Source organism: Hyposmocoma kahamanoa, unplaced genomic scaffold (genome assembly GCF_003589595.1).
Source record: "Hyposmocoma kahamanoa isolate Upper Pololo Valley unplaced genomic scaffold, ASM358959v1 67, whole genome shotgun sequence".
Taxonomy (NCBI): Eukaryota; Metazoa; Arthropoda; class Insecta; order Lepidoptera; family Cosmopterigidae; genus Hyposmocoma; species Hyposmocoma kahamanoa.
Genome location: NW_020653855.1, coordinates 5,126,249 through 5,147,066, shown reverse-complemented (window position 1 = coordinate 5,147,066; position 20,818 = coordinate 5,126,249). Strand labels below are relative to the sequence as shown.

Here is a 20,818-nt window from a genome sequence, read left to right as displayed (position 1 = left end):
ACATCATTTCTGTTTATAGATTGTAGCACATACTATCCCAGCCTTTTCAGAAAGAATTAGATTACGTCGCTAATTGTAGTTCCGATCGTAAGACTGTTTCTCGCAACGCCGAGTCTTTAACTTTGGCAAGGGTAGCACATCGCCGCTCGGCGTTACAGGAATTCGTAATATTTTTTTTAATCAAGTGATGGGATGAACAAGTCGTGTGCCTGATGGTAAGCTACACGCCTGTCCATAACAGTTACAGTGCCACTCAGAGCTTTAAATTGCAAAGATCTGCAGGGCACTACCACTGCGCCCGTCACCCTGAGACATAAGTTGACAAGTCCCATGTGACTGTAATTTCACCAACACCCTTACCCTTCAAAACCGGACCACAGTAATGCTGATATTACTGCTTGGCGGCAGAAATAGGTAAGGTAGCAGTACTACCCTGGACGAATTCTGTCACAGAGTTCTACTGCTACTATGTACGTGAAAAACGGATGCTTATAGAGGAACAAAACCACAAGATACGCTTAATTGTATTATTACTGAAAAAGCTCGAAATATTCTTACAAAGAAACGGTGTTCAGCCGATAATGTTAAAACAAAATCATAATTTCAAATTATCAAGTATTCCCTTGGTATGCACGAAAGGAGTCTCCTCGCACGATGTAACCATATTCTTTCTGTAGGTCTGGTGCACCTTGAACAACAATCCGTGAGTACCAAATCTTTTCACTATAGTGTATGCCACTAATGCGATAAGGTATCATCGAAAAATGATCCATCCATGCGTAGATTACCATCTGATCAAATTGCAGGTGAATGTTTGCCTGTAAAATCTTTTTTTAGGAGACCTACATTATATTTCCACGAGACAATCTGTTATAACTTTTTTTAATGCGTGTTGTCAAGCTGCGATGTATACTTATATGTTTACGGTTTTAAATTACAGCACTTTATGAACACCGCAATCTAAATCAAAGTAAATAAAAAAGTTACATATAATATTTTAAAACCAGTTCAATTCTCCCATTTTTTGAATTCTAAGCCGTCTGGCGGTTTCATCTCGACCTTGTCTTTGCCGACTTGATTCCAGTTTGTGCTGAGTACCGTGCCACCGGATTCTACCTGTAGAATATAAAATATTTACAAGTTAATAATGTGCCAGATAACCACACCAATTGCCTGGTCTCACCCTAAGGAATACCCTGTTCTATGAGTACCAAAGCAATGGAAATCCCTCTGGGGCATTTCCTAGAACACCCATACTAGAACCAATTTAGAAAAGTTAATTTCCCAATTTAGTTCTACCGAGAATCGAACCCGGGACCTCATTCAGCGCCCACAGTATAAACAGTTGGGCCACAGAGGTCGCCCATACCATAATAATGTGTAAATCTCGAAATGAGTACCGTAAAATAGTGTTACAACTTACGAGTGAAAGTAAAGTTATTCCCGTGACGTCGAGCAGTGGCATGCTCCGCGTGCTATTCCCGTTACGTCGAGCGAATCTCGCTTCAAGAACTGTTTTCTAAGCTTTGCATTGCGGGAGAAAACAAGAATGCTACTTTGAATCTTCAAGGCTTGATTTACATTGTTTTTATAATCATAGCATAATACGTTGATTTATTTTGTGTAATGTGCAAATTAGATACGAGCCAAAATAAAAAACAGACCGAGCAGTTTCCGGAGAATTCTCGCTGTCTCCGAGATTCCTGCAGCTATCGTATCGCATTTAGTTGGCACACATGAAGTTTATTATACTACCTATGTCAATTTCGTCACAAAAATTAGTTCCCATTCTTTCCGCGGCAATGTAAATTGAGCCTAAGTAATAATATTAATATACGGTTCGTTTTTACAAACTAAAGATTAGGCGTGATCGCTCGGATTGTTTTGACTTTGGTTGTATGCATAAAACTCCTATTTAGTTTTGTACAAACGAATTTTACCAGCAGTACTTTTTTTTATAATATCAAAGCGACGGGACGAACAAGTCGTGCACCTGATATTAAGCTACACGCCTGTCCATAACAGCTGCAGTGCCACTCACACCTTTAAATCGCAAAGATCCAAGGGACACTGCGCCGGTCACCCTGAGACATAAGTTGACCAAGTTTCATGTGCCTGTTATTTCACCAGCACCCTCAAAACCGGAACGCAGTAATGCTCACATTACTGCTTGATGACAGAAATAGGTAAGGTGGCAGTACTTCCTGGACGAACTCTTTCACAGGGAGCTTTACTGGTACTAATGTACTGTTTTTTAACTGCCTCGGTGGCCGAACGGTTACCATGCCGGACTGCCACGCAGAGGTCCCAGGTTCGATTCCCGGGCCGGGAGAAATATTTGTATGGCCTACATTTATTTCTCTCGTGAGTTTGGGTGTAATTTGTGGTTGTCTATGTGTGTGTCCATGGGACCCGCGACACAGGGTTTTCCTAGTGCGGGGCTATGTTGAGTGTGAGTGTTATTATTATTATTATTATTAATTAAATAATTATTATTAATTCTTCAAATGAATTGTGTAACGTAGAAACTAGATACGATACGGTAGTTCCGGGAATTCCTGAAACTGAGCGAGAATTCTACGGAAGACGCACGACCTGTTTTTGGCTCATCTAATTTGTTCCTTACATAATTTATATAAAATTCATTATAATATAGTTACTTAAATAAATTAGCCTTCAAGTAATAAAAACTAAAACTTTTTTACAAAGAGTTTAAACGGAGTAAACGATTCTTGATACAATCTAATTAATGGTTGCACACGCAATTAGGGTTACCATACCGAAATTTGAATAGTCGGGACAAATAGCCTGACATTTACAAGAAAGTCCGGACTTTTTACTGACAAAATATAATCTCAGTAATACAGAGTACTAAAAAAACCGACCTCAAAAGTTCGTGGAATTACATCTATTTGCCAAGTTTTATTGAAATCGGTTACGGAAAGTGCGCGAAGCCGGATTCATCCCCTAGTTTGCCACCCTTAGAGGTGGAATATTTTCAAAATTTAAATGGGAGTCATTAAAATCGTTCACAAATTATCGCGTAACATACATAAAAAAACAGTAGAATTAAGAACCTCCTCCTTTTGTAGAAGTCGGTTAATAATCGAAATCTCTATTTCACACGGCATCAGAGATGGAGAAGCGCCCAAGATCAAAATTTTAGACGAAGGCTGCGGTTCCACCCCTATGTTATAGATATTCAAAGAATGCGCACAAAGCGTTACGCTTCCACATTTATATGGCGAACGCCTATGGAGTGGGATTCCCAGGCTGCAGACTTATCCTCTGCACGCTATAACTTGGTCCTTTTTAAGGGGAGAGTGAATAGGCTTTACTTAGGCGTGCAAGCTGCATCCTCGACCTCATCGTCATTCCATATGCAGTTTTCAATCGCAGCACCACTGAAGCCTCGGTATTTAAAGCCTTTCCAAGTCTCCAAGGCAAAATACTTTGCGTGCTTTAGTTCCAACTATTTAAAATGTAACTTACTTAGTAAAAAAATAAAGATATTTTTGAAAGAGTACTGTATCTTATAGTCAGTCTTTTTTTAAGATGGAGTCAAATGGCAACTAGTGAATCGATAAATATTCTATTTTATTTTTATTAAGTTTTTTTTTTCTATCGACTATCGGCTGAATGTTCGCTTATGCCTCGCTTATGCTTATTATCCATTTGAATTGTCGATTTCTGTAAGTTCATATATCGACCCCTCCTACGTAAAGTATCGTATGTCGAAATTGCCAAGTTTTACAGGAGAGCGTTTTAACGTTCTGAATTCAGTGAAATGTGCATAACACGTGACTTTAGCATTTTCAGTTTTATTCGGCAAACTCGTTACTCACATAGTCTACTATATAAAATCCTAGATATCGGTTAGATGATCTATTGGATGATCACTCTTTCAGTGTATTCAGAACTTTAAAAAGCTCTTATCTTCTTCGTATTTACAAAATGATTTTTGTTTAAGTTCAAGCAAGAAATTAAATTAAACTTTTAGTTTACTCCTTAATTTCTTGCTTAAGGCAAGCACCGGAAGAGAAGCGGGAAGAACTGTTTTGCTATATCAAATTTAAGGGTTTAGGTATTTACTTATTAAATAACGATCTCGAAAAAAAAATACGGTACACTTAAGGACATTGTCTAAACAATATGCAATTTTTTTACACGATAGGGATAGGAAAACCGATCATATAAAATCCTAAAAAATAAAGCTAAAATAAAAATGTAAAACGAATTATTTACAAAAAAATCTAAGTTTGCCATTGACTTACAATTATATGGACGTCGGGTCCGCGCTAAAAAGTGTCCGCACTTGTAAGGCGCTAAAATCGTATACAGAGCGCCAAACTCCGCTTTAGTCTTCATTTGTTCTACTGACAGCGCGATACTGCGATGACATTACAATTTAAATTTCGAATAGGTTGACTTGGGACATTTTTTTCGTGGTTTTTGTATTAGACCCGTCGTCCATTTATTTGTAAGTCAATGAAGTTTATAATAATAATAATAATAACGCACACACTCAACATAGCCCCGCACTAGGGAAACCCTGCGTCGCGGGTGCCATGGACACACACATAGACAACCACAAATTACACCCAACTCCGAGAGAATATAGAAATAAATGTAGGTCATACAAACATTTCGCCCGGCCCGGGAATCGAACCTGGGACCTCTGCGTGGCAGTCCGGCATGGTAACCGTTCGGCCACGGAGGCAGTTTGCACATAATATTTATATATATTTTATATTTCTCTAGATATTTCTCTTTACGTACTACACAGAACCTGCAAAATTTTGTTTTTTAACTGAAAACTCTCTAGTTATAAAATTCACATTTATCCAAAAATTCGAAAATTGCGCAGCAGTTTAACGACACAGTTTAACAGTCGCCATCGGGCGCTTGTTGATGAATAAAACTAAATCAAATCTAAAATAAAAAAGAAAAGAATATTGGTGTAAGAATTTATTAAATAAATATTCATAATAAATCATAAATGATTGGCTGAGTGTATAAAATTTTAACAATAAAAGTGACAAAATAATATAAAAGGTATACAAAAAGAGGCTTCTCAATATATGACGCGTAAAATTTAACATATTCCCACGGACTTTGTAATGTATCTTCAGGTGGGGCCCTAAGGGCCGGTTTTGGTAAAGGGACTTGTATCTGAGAAGCAACGGAACTTGTTACTAAAGGAATAATAATTATTATAATGAATACTTTTTCCGGAAGGTATATTACATAGTATAATTAATTAGACAAGTAGGGCAACTTCCGCCTGTTCGACGCGTAAATGCCTACACTTCATTCGGAGCGTAAGGTTGTCACGTAACCATTTTAGTTGTACCTATAGGTTGTAAACATTGACTTACAATTACATGGAAGTCGGGTCCGCGCTAAAAAGTGTCCGAACTTATAGGGCGTTAAAATCGTATACAGAGCGTCATTCACGCTTTAGTCTTCGTTTGTTCGACTGACAGCGAAGCAAGCAAAATTAGACAGTACTGCGATGACATTACAATTTAAATCTAACGTTTTAGCGTTTTCATATTCCTTTACATGTCACTACGTTCAAATAGGTTGACTTGGGACATTTTTTTCGTGGTTTATGTATTAGACCCGTCGTCCATTTATTTGTAAGTCAATGATTGTAAACATAATTTAAAATAATCTCAGTGCAGAGTATTAAAAAAACCGACCCCAAAAGTGCATGGAATTACATCAATTTGCCTAGTTTTATTGAAATCGGTTACTGGAAAGAGCGCGAAACCGGATTCATCCTCTACTTTGCCACTCATTGGATCGTATTCTAGAACTCTACTTAATGCTCAAGTCAGGATTTGAGTATGATTTAAAGAACTCGTAATCATACTCAAGTCCCTGCCATTAGAGTCGTATTTCCAGTGCTTGAAATCATACTCTGATCCTGACTTGAGCAATGAGTAGAGTTCTGGAATATGACCCTTAGGGTCAATTCGCTTCAATTTTGTGTAACATTTGTCATAGGTTATGGGGTCTGGTAAAGTTCAAAATGTTTATTTTGTTCGGAATAAACCTTCTTTATTACATTAAATAGTAGTAAAATTTTTTGCCCTTTGGGACCGGTTAAGTCGTCTAATAAGGCATACTGCCAGATCTTAGATTTGAATGTTCTGCTTCAGTCAAAACTTGTATCAATTCGCATCCATTGTCTTTATATTTATTTATTCATAATTTCGAGTAGGTAACTATATCAGATTTAGGGTCGTATTCCAGAACCCTACTCAATGCTCAAGTGAGGATTTGAGCAGACTTGAGTATGATTTCAAGCACTGTAAATACGACCCTAATGGCAAGGACTTGAGTATGATTTCTAGTGCTTTAAATCATACTCAAGTCCTGACTTGAGCATTGAGTAGAGTTCTGGAATGAGACCCTTAGAAGTGGAATATCGACTGTGAACTGGCAATCGTTACGATCTCAATTTTGACAACTTTACAGATGAAGAAAAAATTTGTTTGCGTCATTTATATAGCAACTGGTTTATTAAATAAAAATACGTAGTTTTTAAGTATTTTTATTACACTTGTAAGTATGTACACTATGTATTTTTATTTAATAAACCATCTGGTTTATATAAAATATTTAAAATATTTTTTTCTTAATCCTGTAATGTTGTCAAAATTGATATGTACTATCTCAATTTTGGCGTTTGTCAGTTCACAGTCGATATTTTCTTCAAATTTAAACGGGACCACTACTGAGGTATCCTCTTTCCAATAAAAAAAAGAATCATCAAATCGATTCACAAATTAGTTAGAATTAATTAGTTAGTAGAGTTATCGCGTAACATACATACAAAAAAAAATACAGTCGAATTGAGGACCTCCTCCTGTTTTCTTGTAGTCGGTTAAAAGGATATTCATCACAGTATTTGAAATAACCTTTGTTGATGCAGTACGTTTTCATATTTTTGTACCAGCATCGGGGATTGGTATCTCGATCACGAAGTTATGATATTGAAATAGAAATAAACCGCTAAACAAGTTTGAATTTGGGTCAATCTTTTTCAAACCGCCAATAACACAACGATACGAATAAATATATATCTACTATTAAGGGGGTTTTGAAATTTGTATGACAAAATTTCAATTCTCTCCTCGTCGATCAAATCAATCTAAATAAATAGTCTGTATTGACGAGGATGGGCGAAGCGAGAATTGAAATATTTATTGATGTAATATTGAAACGTATTGCCGCTGACATAGAGTTATACTCTTTAACACGACTTCGCGCGAGTTCATTATGACTATTAATATCAATTGCGAGATTGTAGGGTACGTACGATGTGGGGTAGGACGAAAAGATGGTTTAATTTGATTCTTCTTCCATTAACATATTTAATAATAATAATTTACGGGACATGTTACTTCAGCCGCGTATTTATCGATAAATGAACTGAAAATAACACTATAATATTTTCTATGACATAAAAGGAACTAAAAATTTTAAAAGAATCCGTGGCGTTCAAAATAATTCTAGACGTTTTGTAACTTTCAAATTATTATGGTTATAGAGCTATACTGTCAAAATACAACACTAGTAAATCGACTTCACATTATTATTAACCGACTTCAAAAAAAGGAAGAGGTCCTCAATTCGACTGTTTTACGCAATTGTGTTACCGATGACTCCGACATTGGTGTACCGATTTTCATGATTATTTTTTAGCTGGAAAGAAGATAACATTCCACCTCTAAAGGTGGCAAACTAGGGTGATGAATCCGGTTTCGCGCATTTTCCGGTAACCCATTTCAATAAAAGTTGGCAATTAGTCGTAATTCCACCAACTTTTGAGGTCGGTTCTTTTTTAATAATAAAAGTTACTTAAAATACAACGTTAATTTGATAAAACACGATTTGTAAGTTCCAAAAATTACTACTACTAAATATTATGTAAAATAAAAATAAACACAAGAAAATTCTTTAATTTTTTTTAAATTTTCAAATCTTTTTCTGTCAATTTAACAATTTTGAATTACGATAGAATAAATTCTATAAACTAATAATATATAATTATAATAAAATATATAATTATAATAAATAATAATATATAATTATAATAAATTCTAAAAACTAAAGTTTCTTGTGCGAAATTATCTGTTAACATTGGTTACCTATCAATAGTCCCAACTGACATTTTCCAGAAATAACGTTTGGTCGAAATTTCATAACCTCGAAAGGAATTTTGAGAGGAAAATGTTTTTTCTTTTAAACCTAACTTAACCTAACCTAAACGAACCTAATCGTGTCTTTGCGATAAACATTCAACATATCCTAAAAGAACAACTGTTTCGTTATAATTCGGTTTTCGGTGTAATGAAAATTCGAACAAACGTTATTCCGAACAATAAAATTTTCGAGTTTTTGATAGGTTACCGTTAACATTGTATTTTAAATAGGAAATGAGACTATTTTTCCGGATTTAAATCGCGTATATTTGATTTTTAAAACAAACCGACATTTCGGGCCCTTTACAGGTCCCATGGTCACGGTTGACTGAGGTGGTACAGTCTTCAACCACTTATGTCTAATATTAATGCAAACCACCCTATTTTTTCACTATAGTTACAATAGTTATTAATTAAATACCTTATTTTTAATTTTTTCACTATAGTTACAATAGTTATTAATTAAATACCTTATTTTTAATTTTACAAAGAAAACATTCCAATTTACGCTACATTAAGTTTTACAAGTTATTTTATTGAATGAATTTTTATGAAGTTTAATTTATTATTAATTATTAATAGAAATTAGAATAAACTAAAACATATTAATTAGTACTGCAGTCTTATGTCTGTTTGGGATTTTTCATTAGAGGAAATACTGGATCCCAAACTGGTGATACGGAGAAACCATCTTCCCTGTTGAAATTAGGATGTTTTTAATTTCAATGGCCTCTCGCAGCATCCTGGGTAGATAACGGACTTCTTTTGCAAGGACCTGGGGTTTGTCAAACTTCATTGAATGTGTAGGTTTATCCATGACATGCTCGCATAAATTGTTTGAAAAAACAAATATACGCGATTTAAATCCGGAAAAGTAGTTTCATTTCCTATGTGTAACAATCGCGAAAACCTAAGAACTCGATATTGTATTTTAAAGTTTAATGTTAATATGCTAAACTACTACCTAATCGCTGGGAATATTTAAATTGCAACAATATTAAATTTAATTATAGTATTCATGTTAATTTGCACTGTAGCAACATCTTTTTTCTCTCGCTCACGCGCAAAATAAAAACGAAATCCGAACTTTGTGACAATGATATGTAATACAACTAACCGTTACTAACCTGATGAGACTGTGGTATACGAGAGCCGTACATTTGTATGCTGTTCTGAAATGATGAACGCAAGCGTCTACATCGCACCAACATAGTCCGGACACTGTCCAATGTGTCCAATGGCAACACTTATAATGTCCAATGTGAATTAATCAATTAATAATACTGTTTAATTAAGTGACGTCTCAAAGTATCGATATTCCTGAGACTGACACCTATATGTTGATACATCAGTCGAAAATGCCAAGTTTGTCTGGAGTCGCGAAATTTTGGAGACCGAGGTTACCAGGATGAAATCGACACCTCTACAGTAGTGTAGAGTAGCCAACTTAATTTTTGAACCTGGTCCGGTTTTTTGTCTTATTTCGAATTTTATTTTTGTTTCTTTATTTTTTTCACAAAATTCGGCAATCATAATATTATTAAATAAATATGTTTGTTTACAAAAATAACAGACAACGACCAAAAAATAAAATTGGCGAAATAAAACAATTGCTTAGCCTCGCAAACTTATCTAAGTCTACACGATTTAGTTTTGTTTTGTTCCCGCAACGCACAGTTTAAGAATTTATAGCACCCTCTAATCACAACCACGACTATGAAACGAAAACAATTCTCAACAGATTGTTAAATAAAAAATAACTCTTTATTCCCATTGCCTATCCCAACGGATCGACGTGATGTTGGCTCGACTTAACGAAAATAGCGTAGCACGGTTCTGCTCGGCGTATTGAGAATAATTCACTACTTACTGTGTAAATAAGTAAAAATCAACCAAGATAAAAGACGCATGACGCGAATGAGGCTTCATACCTGACATTGCTTTTTTATTTAGTCGGGTATTACTTATGTGACAGTAATTGCTTCTAATGGAGAACGGGAGTAGACTCCCAGTTTCAGCGTATCGCGCATTTTGCAAAAATGCTGTAGACAACTAAAAAGTATCTAATCATTAAGGCATTTTCATGATACGTCTAACGCGGAGAGTAGTGATGAAAGAGACTTAGGGTCATATTCCAGAACTCTACTCAATGCTCAAGTCAGGATTTGAGCAGACTTGAGTATGATTTCAAGCACTGGAAATACAACCCTAATGGCAAGGACTTGAGTATGATTTCTAGTGCTTTGAATCATACTCAAGTCCTGACTTGAGCATTGAGTACAATTCTAAAATACGACCCTCTTTGTCTTTTAAGGAGTTTTATAACGGCTCGACTCCATTTTACAGGACTCGTCTCTAAAAATGAAGACTGGGTGTTCGAGTTTTTATTAATAAGACTCAGTCGTTATACTAAAAGACTTAAACGACTTGACGACTTGAACCACTTGAAAGACTCAAACGACTTATACCTATTTTATGTCTTATTAAACCCGAAGTTTATAAATAAAAATGACGTAAGTAGTATGTAGTAAATAATCACGTTTATTTACTTATAATAAAAATCGTAAAATAAATACCTTGTGTGTAGAAATAAAATCACGCCATACGGCTCATGACTCGCGACTCCCGAGTCTATGAGGCGCCAGTTGTTTTAGTCGTTTTAGTCTTTTTGGTCGTTTTAGTCCTATAGCTTCCTACGGTTAAAAGACTTCGACTCGAATTAGTCTTCAGTTTTAGTCTTATGAATCAAGACTTGAGTCTTGACTAGTCGTGAGGCAATGAAAATTAGTCGAGATTTTTTAAAAGGCCTTAAAAGACTGAGTCTCTTTCGTCACTAGCGGAGAGATAGCATGCGTACTTTGTTTCACTTTTATATTAAAAAAGAAAAAGAAAAAAATTGCCTAGAATATCAAATAAGCAGCTTGATTTTGATTGCCTCTCCCGATCGGAAACTGCGTTTCTTCCGAGTAGAACGATTCCCAACTGGCCGATCGGAAACTTTTGACATTTCTAATCGGAACAATAGTTTGTTTTAATTAGAAAGATATAGTAGGAATCAGGTTCATCTTCTCGCTCGGAAACCCATCTGATTTCGAGACTACCCGATCGGATCGATTCCCTTTTGAATTAAAATCAGCCTGAAGGAGCGCTTTTTAATATGGGACAGGGCTATGAACAAGGTGGCGCCACCTCAAGTTGGAAATACGAAATACAGCGACAGATCACGCTGCAAATAAATATTTAACCTAAAAATATCATTATGGTTGTCTTTTCTGAAGACGGCGTAAAATGACAGTTAATTGCGCAAAAGTGCTGCCAGCTTGCGAGCAGCTAGTGATTGCAGTCCATAAATATTCTATCGATTATCGACTGAATATTGGTCACGCTTATGGAATAAATAGCTGAACTTGTTTCATTTGAATCATCCTCGACACATTATTCATCTAATTACTGAGCACAAGCTCATTTAAATTGTGAATTTTTCATACATAATACACTGTATTTAAAGTTTTTCATTTTAATTCAATGCAGATAATTCAATCCGGCTATTCTTTTTAAAATGCATATGAATAAAAATGTATCTCGATACTAGTAAGCCAACTGTCAAAATAAGAATAAAACAATAACGCAATTAGTAATCATTAAAACGTCGTAACTTTCAAATTCCAGTAATTTTTGGCAAAATTTAATCTTCTTTCACAATCTATCGATAAGAAAATTTTATCTTCTTTCACAATCTATCGATAAAACTATCGACAACAACTATCAAAAATTTTATGAAAACTGGTAACCCTAAAAATGTAATTTTACTCCGTCTTCAAAAAAGACAGACTATAGATAAATTGGAGGCCTCCTCAAGAGACTCTCCAATAGTCTAGAAAAAGATCAGTGGGTCCATTCAGAACCTTACGATAACTCAGTTGTCGACCGATACGATTTCTTTTCATTTTTATTTACAACACCCAAATCGAACGTTGAACTGTCGTATTCGAAACCGAACCGAAATGATGTCACACCCAAACGTTATTCAAAACACAGTTATTGAATGAAAGTTACCGAACGTCCTAATGTTTAAAAAGCAAGAATCTCTTATTATTTGAAATAAAGGAGAGGATTTTGTTAAATTTTAATAATTTAATTTAAAGCAAGACTATTGCATTTCTATATTTTAGGATTTTCATTTTTCTTATAATCTATTTCACCTACTAACTCCGTAAACTAAACTGTTGGATAACGATATCGTATTCGACACGAACGTGTAACTCGTATGTTCTGAATAGCTCCGAAAGTGCCCTACGATTGGAGAATGATATCCAATTGAACGACTCAGTTAAATTATCGAATTGTTTTGAATCGGGGTCCAGATGAGAGGTCACATGGAATGCTTAAAATTTCATAATAATAAAAAAATCTTGAAATGATTCTTTTTCTAATTGACTGAGAGGTTGACTGGCTATCTGTCAGCTGTGACCATGGGACCTGGGCCCCAATTTTGCTAAACTTGAAACCACTGGAAGTTTTGGGGCACGTAAGATGGAGATCAAATGCACACTTATTACTTTTATATTAAAAAAAAAATATCCCGAAACGCAACGCGTGCATTGCTGGCAGAGACGTGTTAATTGATAAGGATATAAAATGCAACTTATAACTCACAAAGCTCTTGTTCATCGCGCGGCGAACTTCGTCAGATCCTTCACCGTAAATCTTTTGGAAGAGAGAGTTCAAGGCTGCGTCCCCTTCAGGTTTTTCTTCTTCTTCCTGAAACCATTACAAGATAAATGGTGTGGTTGTCTGGCATAGCAACTGCCTCAATTCTCATGGGGGTAAAGCGGCAGATATTCAAACCATATTTGTATTGCAAAAACGAGCGATTCGTTCTGTGTACCGTTTAGGCTCTCGGGTTTCTCTCAGCGAAAAGTTTAAGGAGACTGGTATCATGACTGTGGCATCACAGTACATTTATTCAAATATTTTATATGCCCGTAAAAATATACATAATTTCAATAAGAAGAAGGTATCCATAATATTAACCTTAGAGCTAAGTCCAAACTCATGGTACCACGATTTCGTTTAACCAAGATAAACAACTTTTTTATGGGGAACTGTATACGTTTTTACAATAAGATTCCGGAGCATATATTAAGTTTATCATTGCCTAAGTTTAAAAACTACATTAAAAATATTTTGATCGAAAAATCATATTACAAAATTGAAGACTACGCACTATGGAAAATATGGGTGCGTTTCGGATCAAAAATCAATAACTTTTTTGTTTCTTAAAATTATGTCTTGAAATTTTTCGTTATTGTAGAGGAATATATAAGGCTTCGAATGTGATAGTTTGGTATAAATTAGTATAATACTTATTTTATTATAAAATATTAAAAATCAAAGTCCAATAAAAACGATCAATAAATGGAGTTTATTCATTTTTATGTTAGTAACTATTTATGTTTCGTAGGAATTAAGACATAAATATGCAACTACATTACCAAGATACATTAATATAAAAATATGAAAAGCTAATTCTACTTTAAACAATAACTGAAAAAAAATTAGTAGTGAAAGTTATTAATATTATTTTAAATGCACATTAAAGGTTTAATGTACCTATTGCAATTTATACCTATGTGGTTTGTATAAATATTTATTAATAGATTTTTGCCAACTAAACTTGCCGAGCTTCCGGATCTAAAATTAATTCGTTCACTTTCAAAAGATGTAGTGTATCCTCATCGAGTTCTTTAACGTTTTTGCTGTATGGTTTTCTAATGCTTGTTATGTATGGATCTGATGTGTAAAGAAGAGTATGAAATACGTCTTCATTTGTGGCTGCTCGGGAGCATTTTCGGGCATGATGAAGGCGAAAGTTTTTGTAATCCTTATTACGGGATTCTTGTGCGTCTTCCGAAAGTTGACCAATCGGAAGCACTGCAAAATGCTTTATAATACTTTCTCCGTGTATTAAGATTTTGTGAACTGAGGATGGCATATAGTACCATTCATAATTACTGACATAAATCCTGGCAGTCTCCATAGCATAACTACCAAATTTTTCCGCATCTACCATCACACCTGATGAAAGTGCTTGTAGTATTATTTAGAGACGTTTTATCAAAGTCACATCCACACCAGTAATTTCAGTAAGATATGCATGGTCTTCCACGTTTTCCAGAAGATGTAGATGGAGTGGTATCGGTTAAAACGCCTTCTGAAGTGGGTATAGTCACAGAATATTCCAAGTCCAGCCAATTGCTATTGTTCTTCAAAAACCTTTCTTTTTTCCGAGAAGCTTGCTCCCATTTTGTATTGAAAACGGGAATCATACGTCTTTGAATGTCTGATAATGAAGCATATGTTGTCTTCAGAGATTTGATGATTTTCTTTCAAAAGACTTGATATTGCTTCCATAGTTTTTCCTCCTTCGATATACGAAAGTATTATTTCACGTTTAGACAACTTGAAGGTAGACATTTCAATGTTAAAAAATACAATGTCTGTCCTTAACAAACGCGCGTATATTAATATCTTTTGAATCTGTAATGAACTATTATAAAATCAGCCCTTTATATACCATTTAAAAAAAAGGTTCGTGTGCAGAGTTTTGATAAATTTATTCACACACATAATGAGTGCAAAACTGATAAAGTTTGTCATAACTATGTTTTTTTAATAGTAAATAACAAAACTTACCTCAAACTATCAATAGAAACGATCAACACTCGAAACCGCAGTAGATAGTGGTTTTCCGTTTCTCGGACTCTTATCACATTTGTACCAATAACTTCGAAAAGCGCAAAAAGGCGCAGCCAATTTTTATACATGTTATTATTTAATAACTAGGCTACCATTTAACATTCGAATCTAAAGTAGGGAGGACGTTGGTAAGTGTCAAAACTCTTAATCAATTTTAAAAACACAGGTTTTTGTCCTTATTTCATTTTCGATTTATTTAAACGTAATTTTTAATACAAAATATAAATAAAGTATGTTGTGAAAATCTACAAAGAATAACCTTTTTAAAAATGTATAACACTTACTAATTTCTTATAATATTTACTATTCAAATTAACTTGCAAAGATGAGTAGTGAACTCCCTCAAAAATATTTTTTTCGTTCAATCATGTTTGACATTTTGTATAAAAAAAACTATACGTTTTTTATGGAAAAATGCTTCTGTATAAATTAGTTGCGTCATTAAACTATAAGATAAAATTAAAAAATATATCAATAACGACATTGTTCAAAATGATTTTTGATCCGTGCTTGTTCTACCATTTTCCATAGTGCTACGTGTTAGATAAAGATGTATGGAAAGACGACATGGCTCCAGAATCCACACAAATTTGATTCAAAGTGTATTCCATAGCATTTAAGTTTATTTGAAAAGAGCAGTTTTTGACTAGAGTTTCTTGCTCGTTCTTCTCAGGGAGGTCAGCGTAATGAACGAGCAGTAGCTTAAATGTGACGTTTTCAAGTGTAAATTTATTTTACCTCTCGAATAAATAATCTTTGACTTTGACTTTGACCTTCTGCCTGCATCCGTGGCCGAGTGGTTACCATGATGGTCTGCCACACAGAGGTCCCGGGTTCGTTTCCCGGACCGAGAGAAATATTCGTATTGTCTACATTTATTTCTCTCCTGAGTTTGGGTGTAATTTGTGTGGTTGTCTATGTGTGTGTCCATTGCACCCGCGATACAGGGTTTCCCTAGTGCGGGGCTATGAGTGATTATTATATACATACCATTTTCTTAATGTCCTTCTCTATCTTGTCCCAATTTTTTCTGAAAACGTTTGGAGGTTGCTGTGGTCCGGACGCGTCTATAACGGCTGGAGTAAATAGAAAAAAACTTACTTAGTACATATTCTTTATATTTGTATATATTTATTATATTGATACGTAAGACGGACGAGTGAAACATTTTACATTTTATTACAGAAAATTGAAAATTTATTAAAATTAAATAAAATAAGACTTAATGATGATATGAAACACCACCATAGACAATATTACCAGTACGCATTGACTTACAATTATATGGACGTCGGGTCCGCGATAAAAAGTGTCCGCACTTGTAAGGCGCTAAAATCGTATACAGAGCGCGACACTCCGCTTTAGTCTTCATTTGTTCTACGGACAGCGCGATACTGCGATGACATAACAATTTAAATTTCGAATAGGTTGACTTGGGACATTTTTTTCGTGGTTTTTGTATTAGACCCGTCGTCCATTTATTTGTAAGTCAATACCAGTACGACTGTAATTTTTGCAATGTAACGAAATAAGGCATTTTTCTACGATTTTCGAGGTTTTGCGCGAGATAATTGACACGATCATAACGTACAAAGCGAAAATGGCTGACTGAGCTCAAGCTTGCGGAAATCCGCGAACTGTTGGCACACACCACACAAACTAAGCATTTCTACTGTACGTATTGTTCTGTGGTCCGAAGCATATAATAATATTCAATACATTTTAATGCACAGATGGCGGCACATCAAGCTACACATTGACGGATTTTGTTCCGTTGCACTGGTAGCCATATTCGAACAAAAGTATGTAGCTTGATGCTGTTGACTGTACATTGAGCGTTTAGCGCTCCTCATTGTACTTCTGGGTCTTACGAGGATTTTTTTATAATACCAAGTGTCGGGGCGAACAAGTCATGCACCTGGTGGTGATGATCTTGGGGTCTGTCTTTGCGCCCATCACCATGAGACATAAGTTGACAAGTACCATGTGCCTGTAATTTCACCAGCACCCTTACCCTCCAAACCGAAACGCAGTAATGCTCACATTACTGCTTAAATTATAACTATTATATATATATCGAGCTTAAATATAAATATTGTGATTCAAAATGGCTTCCACCGCTTTATGCATGTAAATATGTAAAACAACCCGATGGGTCGTCAGTGAGTCATCTAAGTACATACCTTGCGGTATTGCCTTTATCTTCTCCTCATTGCCCTCTCCTTCAAGCTGTGTCCAGCGCAGCCCTTCCTTCTTGCGCAGCTTCACCTCAATCTTGGATGGTATTACATTGAATGTGCACATGTTTGGTATAATCTCGTGTGCTAGTTCCAACTCCAGGCTGTACTCGTTATCGGAGTTTGGAATTGGGCTTGATACCGACAGCTAGAATAGGAAAATACATACTTTATTTGTTAATAATCAGAATTGGCAGAGTACAATTTCCGCATCCTGTAAGTAACACTTAGAGAGGACAATACATCCTGAAATACTGCACTCCATTCTTTTTTGACAAAGGAGCATTAAGAATATATATCATCAACCCATTAATACGTCCCGCTGCCGAGCACGAGTCTCCTATCAGGCGAGGGTTTTTTTTTTCAGAATACAAATTGAACAGAATGAAAATCCCTGTATTCATAAAATACAGCTCCAAGTGTAATTTGACGGTCTCGTCGTTATCAAAGTCGTGTTAATCCAAAGAGTTTTGCAAAGACCGAAACAAGTGAACATCTAATTGGACCTTGTCGGGTGAATTCGGCATTTGAGGCACATCGAGTATATATCGTTCTGTCACACGTGAATACGACAAAGCTGTTCAACTACTAAATTGCTACAATATCCTAACGGTTTAATTACGTGAATCACCCCCTTGGGCATTTTTCATTAATTTTAAACTTAGAATTTTCCCGCCTATTCTGAAAATACGCGCTAAAATATTTTTTTTAAACGTCCATAGACAATATAACATTTTAAAAGAAAAAGTTCTTTGTTAGAAAGTTGGCCAACCCATTAATTTTTTTATGGAATATTTAGCATATATGTAATCTTTTATTTATATTTTTTGTAATAATAACTATTTTTTAGTTTGTTAGTGACAATTATATTGCTCTTTATATATTTTTTTTAATTTATTTATGCATGACCTCCCATGGTGAATCCACACCTGATTTTAGTCTAAATATTAGACGCAATAAACATAGAAAATACATATTCAATTTCGAGTTCTTAGGTTTTCGCGATTGTTACACATAGGAAATGAAACTATTTTTCCGGATTTAAATCCCGGAAGTGGTCACATGGTCACGGTTGACAGTCAACCGTGACCATGGGACCTGTAAAAGGCCCGAAACGTTGGTTTGTTTGAAAAAACAAACATACGCGATTTAAATCCGGAAAAATAGTTTCATTTCCTATATATATTAAATTGTAATATAGCAACATGGATAATACAAAATAAATGATTATATTATAAAGAAAAGCAAACAGAAAGAAACACTGAAACAACTTACGCTTCTATCTCCATAATGTACTTTGACTTTATCAGCTGGTGCATTTTTAATAAGAACTGTCACCACGACTTGCGACTCTGTTTGGTACCAGTCATGCTTTATCTTGGGTTTCGCCGGCTGGAAAGGAATTTGGAAAATTGTATTACATTATTTTACACTCAGGATAGAAAACCAAGAAGTAAATATTAACAACCAGATCCTAATTCATATTGATGTGGGGTTATATGAAGAGTTTATATGAAGCAAAACATGCTCATCTCAAGTACCTGGGAGTCCATCTGGTTAGAAGGTTAGCATGGTGAGATCATGTCATAGCAAAATGGAATCTACTCAAATACCCAGGATCATATTCGTCTTCAATTTATCTGAATTTAAATAATCTCAGTACAGAGTACTAAAAAAACTGACCTCAAAAGTATGTGGAATTACGTCTATTTGCTAAGTGTCATTGAAATATCCCCTAGTTCGCCACTATACAGGACTTGATACTGGAGATAATAAAAATAGGTTCTCACTAAGACACTACTCAAAGTATTTCGAGAGAAAAACGCCTTGAATTGGAGAAATAGCAAAATCAACTAAATAATTGCTAAAAGTAATTGCTCCTAAATTAAAGTTAGGCGCTATTTATAAAAATGACTCTTCATGCGTGAACAGCCACCCTTTGAGGTGGATGATTATCTTCAAAATGAAATGGGCCCACTATGGAAATACCCCCTTTCCAATAAAAAAAGAATCATGAAAATCGGTTCACAAATACCGGAGTTATCACGTAACATACATACAAAAAAAAAAGAAAAAAAAGAAAAAAAAGAACAAAAAGTCGAATTGAGAACCTCCTCCTTTTTTGAAGTCGGTTAAAACAGGATTATCTCGAGTATCTGAGGGGATTCATAAGGATAGAGAACTAACACGACAAGCTCATATCAAAGCAAAACAGGATGGAATCAAATACTGTAAGTCCATCTGGATCGAATATGTACATGACAAAATCATATGGGTAAGGGTGAAATTACAGGCACATGTAACTTGTCAACTTATGTCTTAGGGTGACAGGCGCAGTGGCAGTGCCCCTCAGATTTTTACAATTCAAAGCTCTAACTGGCACTGTAACTGTTATGGACAAGCATGTCGCTTGCCACCAGGCCATCAACTTGTCTGTCCCGTTACTTGATAACATAAAATAATCTTTTTAAAAAATGGGATTTACCCAAGTTCCCGTTAATCTGTCTAGATAGACGGCTGACATTGAAAGCTCACAGCAAAGGTTGTATCAATATAGCCTACACTCTGGATATTGGCTATTAAGTCACAAGCTCCACCAGCTCTTCTAGTGTGGAGTTTCTGCAGCATTTTGAAAAATCAGATACAAGATCTGGTTTCAGTGCTGATTTACAGAACCTATTCATTGTATATTATTTGACATAAGTTTTATTATTCATCAGTTTGTCAGTGTACCTAAAAAGTTTCCTATATCAAATTAAGGCTCCGTAATAATATAGTGCAGGAGAGATGTTGTATATGAACCTATATAAATGTATACCATGCATTATGTTTATTAATAGATGAGGCACTGAGTTGTTATTATACCCTTACGGCTTTGAATATTTTAATTAGACGACGTTTCTCTTAAAAACAGCTGTATTAAAAGTTATCTTTATAACATTTGTCTTTTAATTAATGTGTGACCTTAAAATCAAAATATTTCCTCTTGTTTCTTAGTAGAACAGTGGTCTGCTACTATCACTAGAAGATAGTCTTTTTAGCAAACATGTAAATGAAGTACTATTCGTAAGCCGTTAAAGTAAAATAGTTTCATCAATAACAACTCCACGCAAACATTTTTTCGCCACCTATTTTTATACCTACCCCACTTTTCGATAAAATTGGAGATCATGATACAATACGGAGCAAAACTAAAACATTATGAAATAGACATTCCACTTTATTAAATGCACCGTTTGTCCCGAAAAAAAAAAACAAAGAACAAAGCAGAATGAAAATCGTTTTCTAAAATTAAATTTCTATGCAGTATATAACCTAGAAATTGTTGTAATTTTAAAATATTACCTCGCCCGGGACGTCCTCCTTAGTTTCCGACATTTTCGAGTAATAATTTTAGTTAGATCAATGTGGAAGAATTTATTTTTGGTAGGTAACAAAACAACTGCTCACTTTTGCCGATTTTTCTAGACTGACATAGTGCGTTCTGAAAGTCAAGTAATAAATAAACGTAATTGTGTCATAATTATCGAAATGAAAATAATAAAATTATTAAGTCAAGATTTTACGCTATGTCTATGTTTAAATAGTCGTTAAAAATTCTATTTT

General features: G+C 34.9%; 2 protein-coding genes across 2 annotated transcripts in view; one reads left to right on the top strand and one right to left on the bottom strand.

Annotated features, from left to right (window-relative positions):
• LOC113232146 (deaminated glutathione amidase) overlaps positions 1–20,818 on the top strand; it is a 50,434-nt gene that overhangs the window by 15,857 nt on the left and 13,759 nt on the right. The gene's annotated exons all lie outside the window — the stretch shown is intronic.
• Positions 574–20,686, bottom strand: LOC113232177 (protein SGT1 homolog). Its single transcript, XM_026466817.1, has 6 exons — positions 20,558–20,686; positions 18,488–18,604; positions 17,159–17,360; positions 15,966–16,051; positions 12,873–12,977; positions 574–1,116 (listed from the first exon to the last, which is right to left on the bottom strand). Exons 1-6 carry the CDS (start codon positions 20,588–20,590, stop codon positions 1,009–1,011), a joined length of 651 nt encoding a protein of 216 aa, XP_026322602.1. The 5' UTR covers positions 20,591–20,686; the 3' UTR covers positions 574–1,008.

Bases quoted from the DNA above. Each gene is read 5' to 3' on its own strand.
- LOC113232177 (XM_026466817.1), bottom strand. From the start codon at position 20,590: ATGTCGGAAACTAAGGAGGACGTCCCGGGCGAG. The intron at 18,605-20,557 runs GTAATATTTTAA...ATTCCTTTCCAG, and splicing joins AGGAGGACGTCCCGGGCGAG to CCGGCGAAACCCAAGATAAA. The intron at 12,978-15,965 runs GTATGTATATAA...TAATGGTTTCAG, and splicing joins AGAAGGACATTAAGAAAATG to GAAGAAGAAGAAAAACCTGA.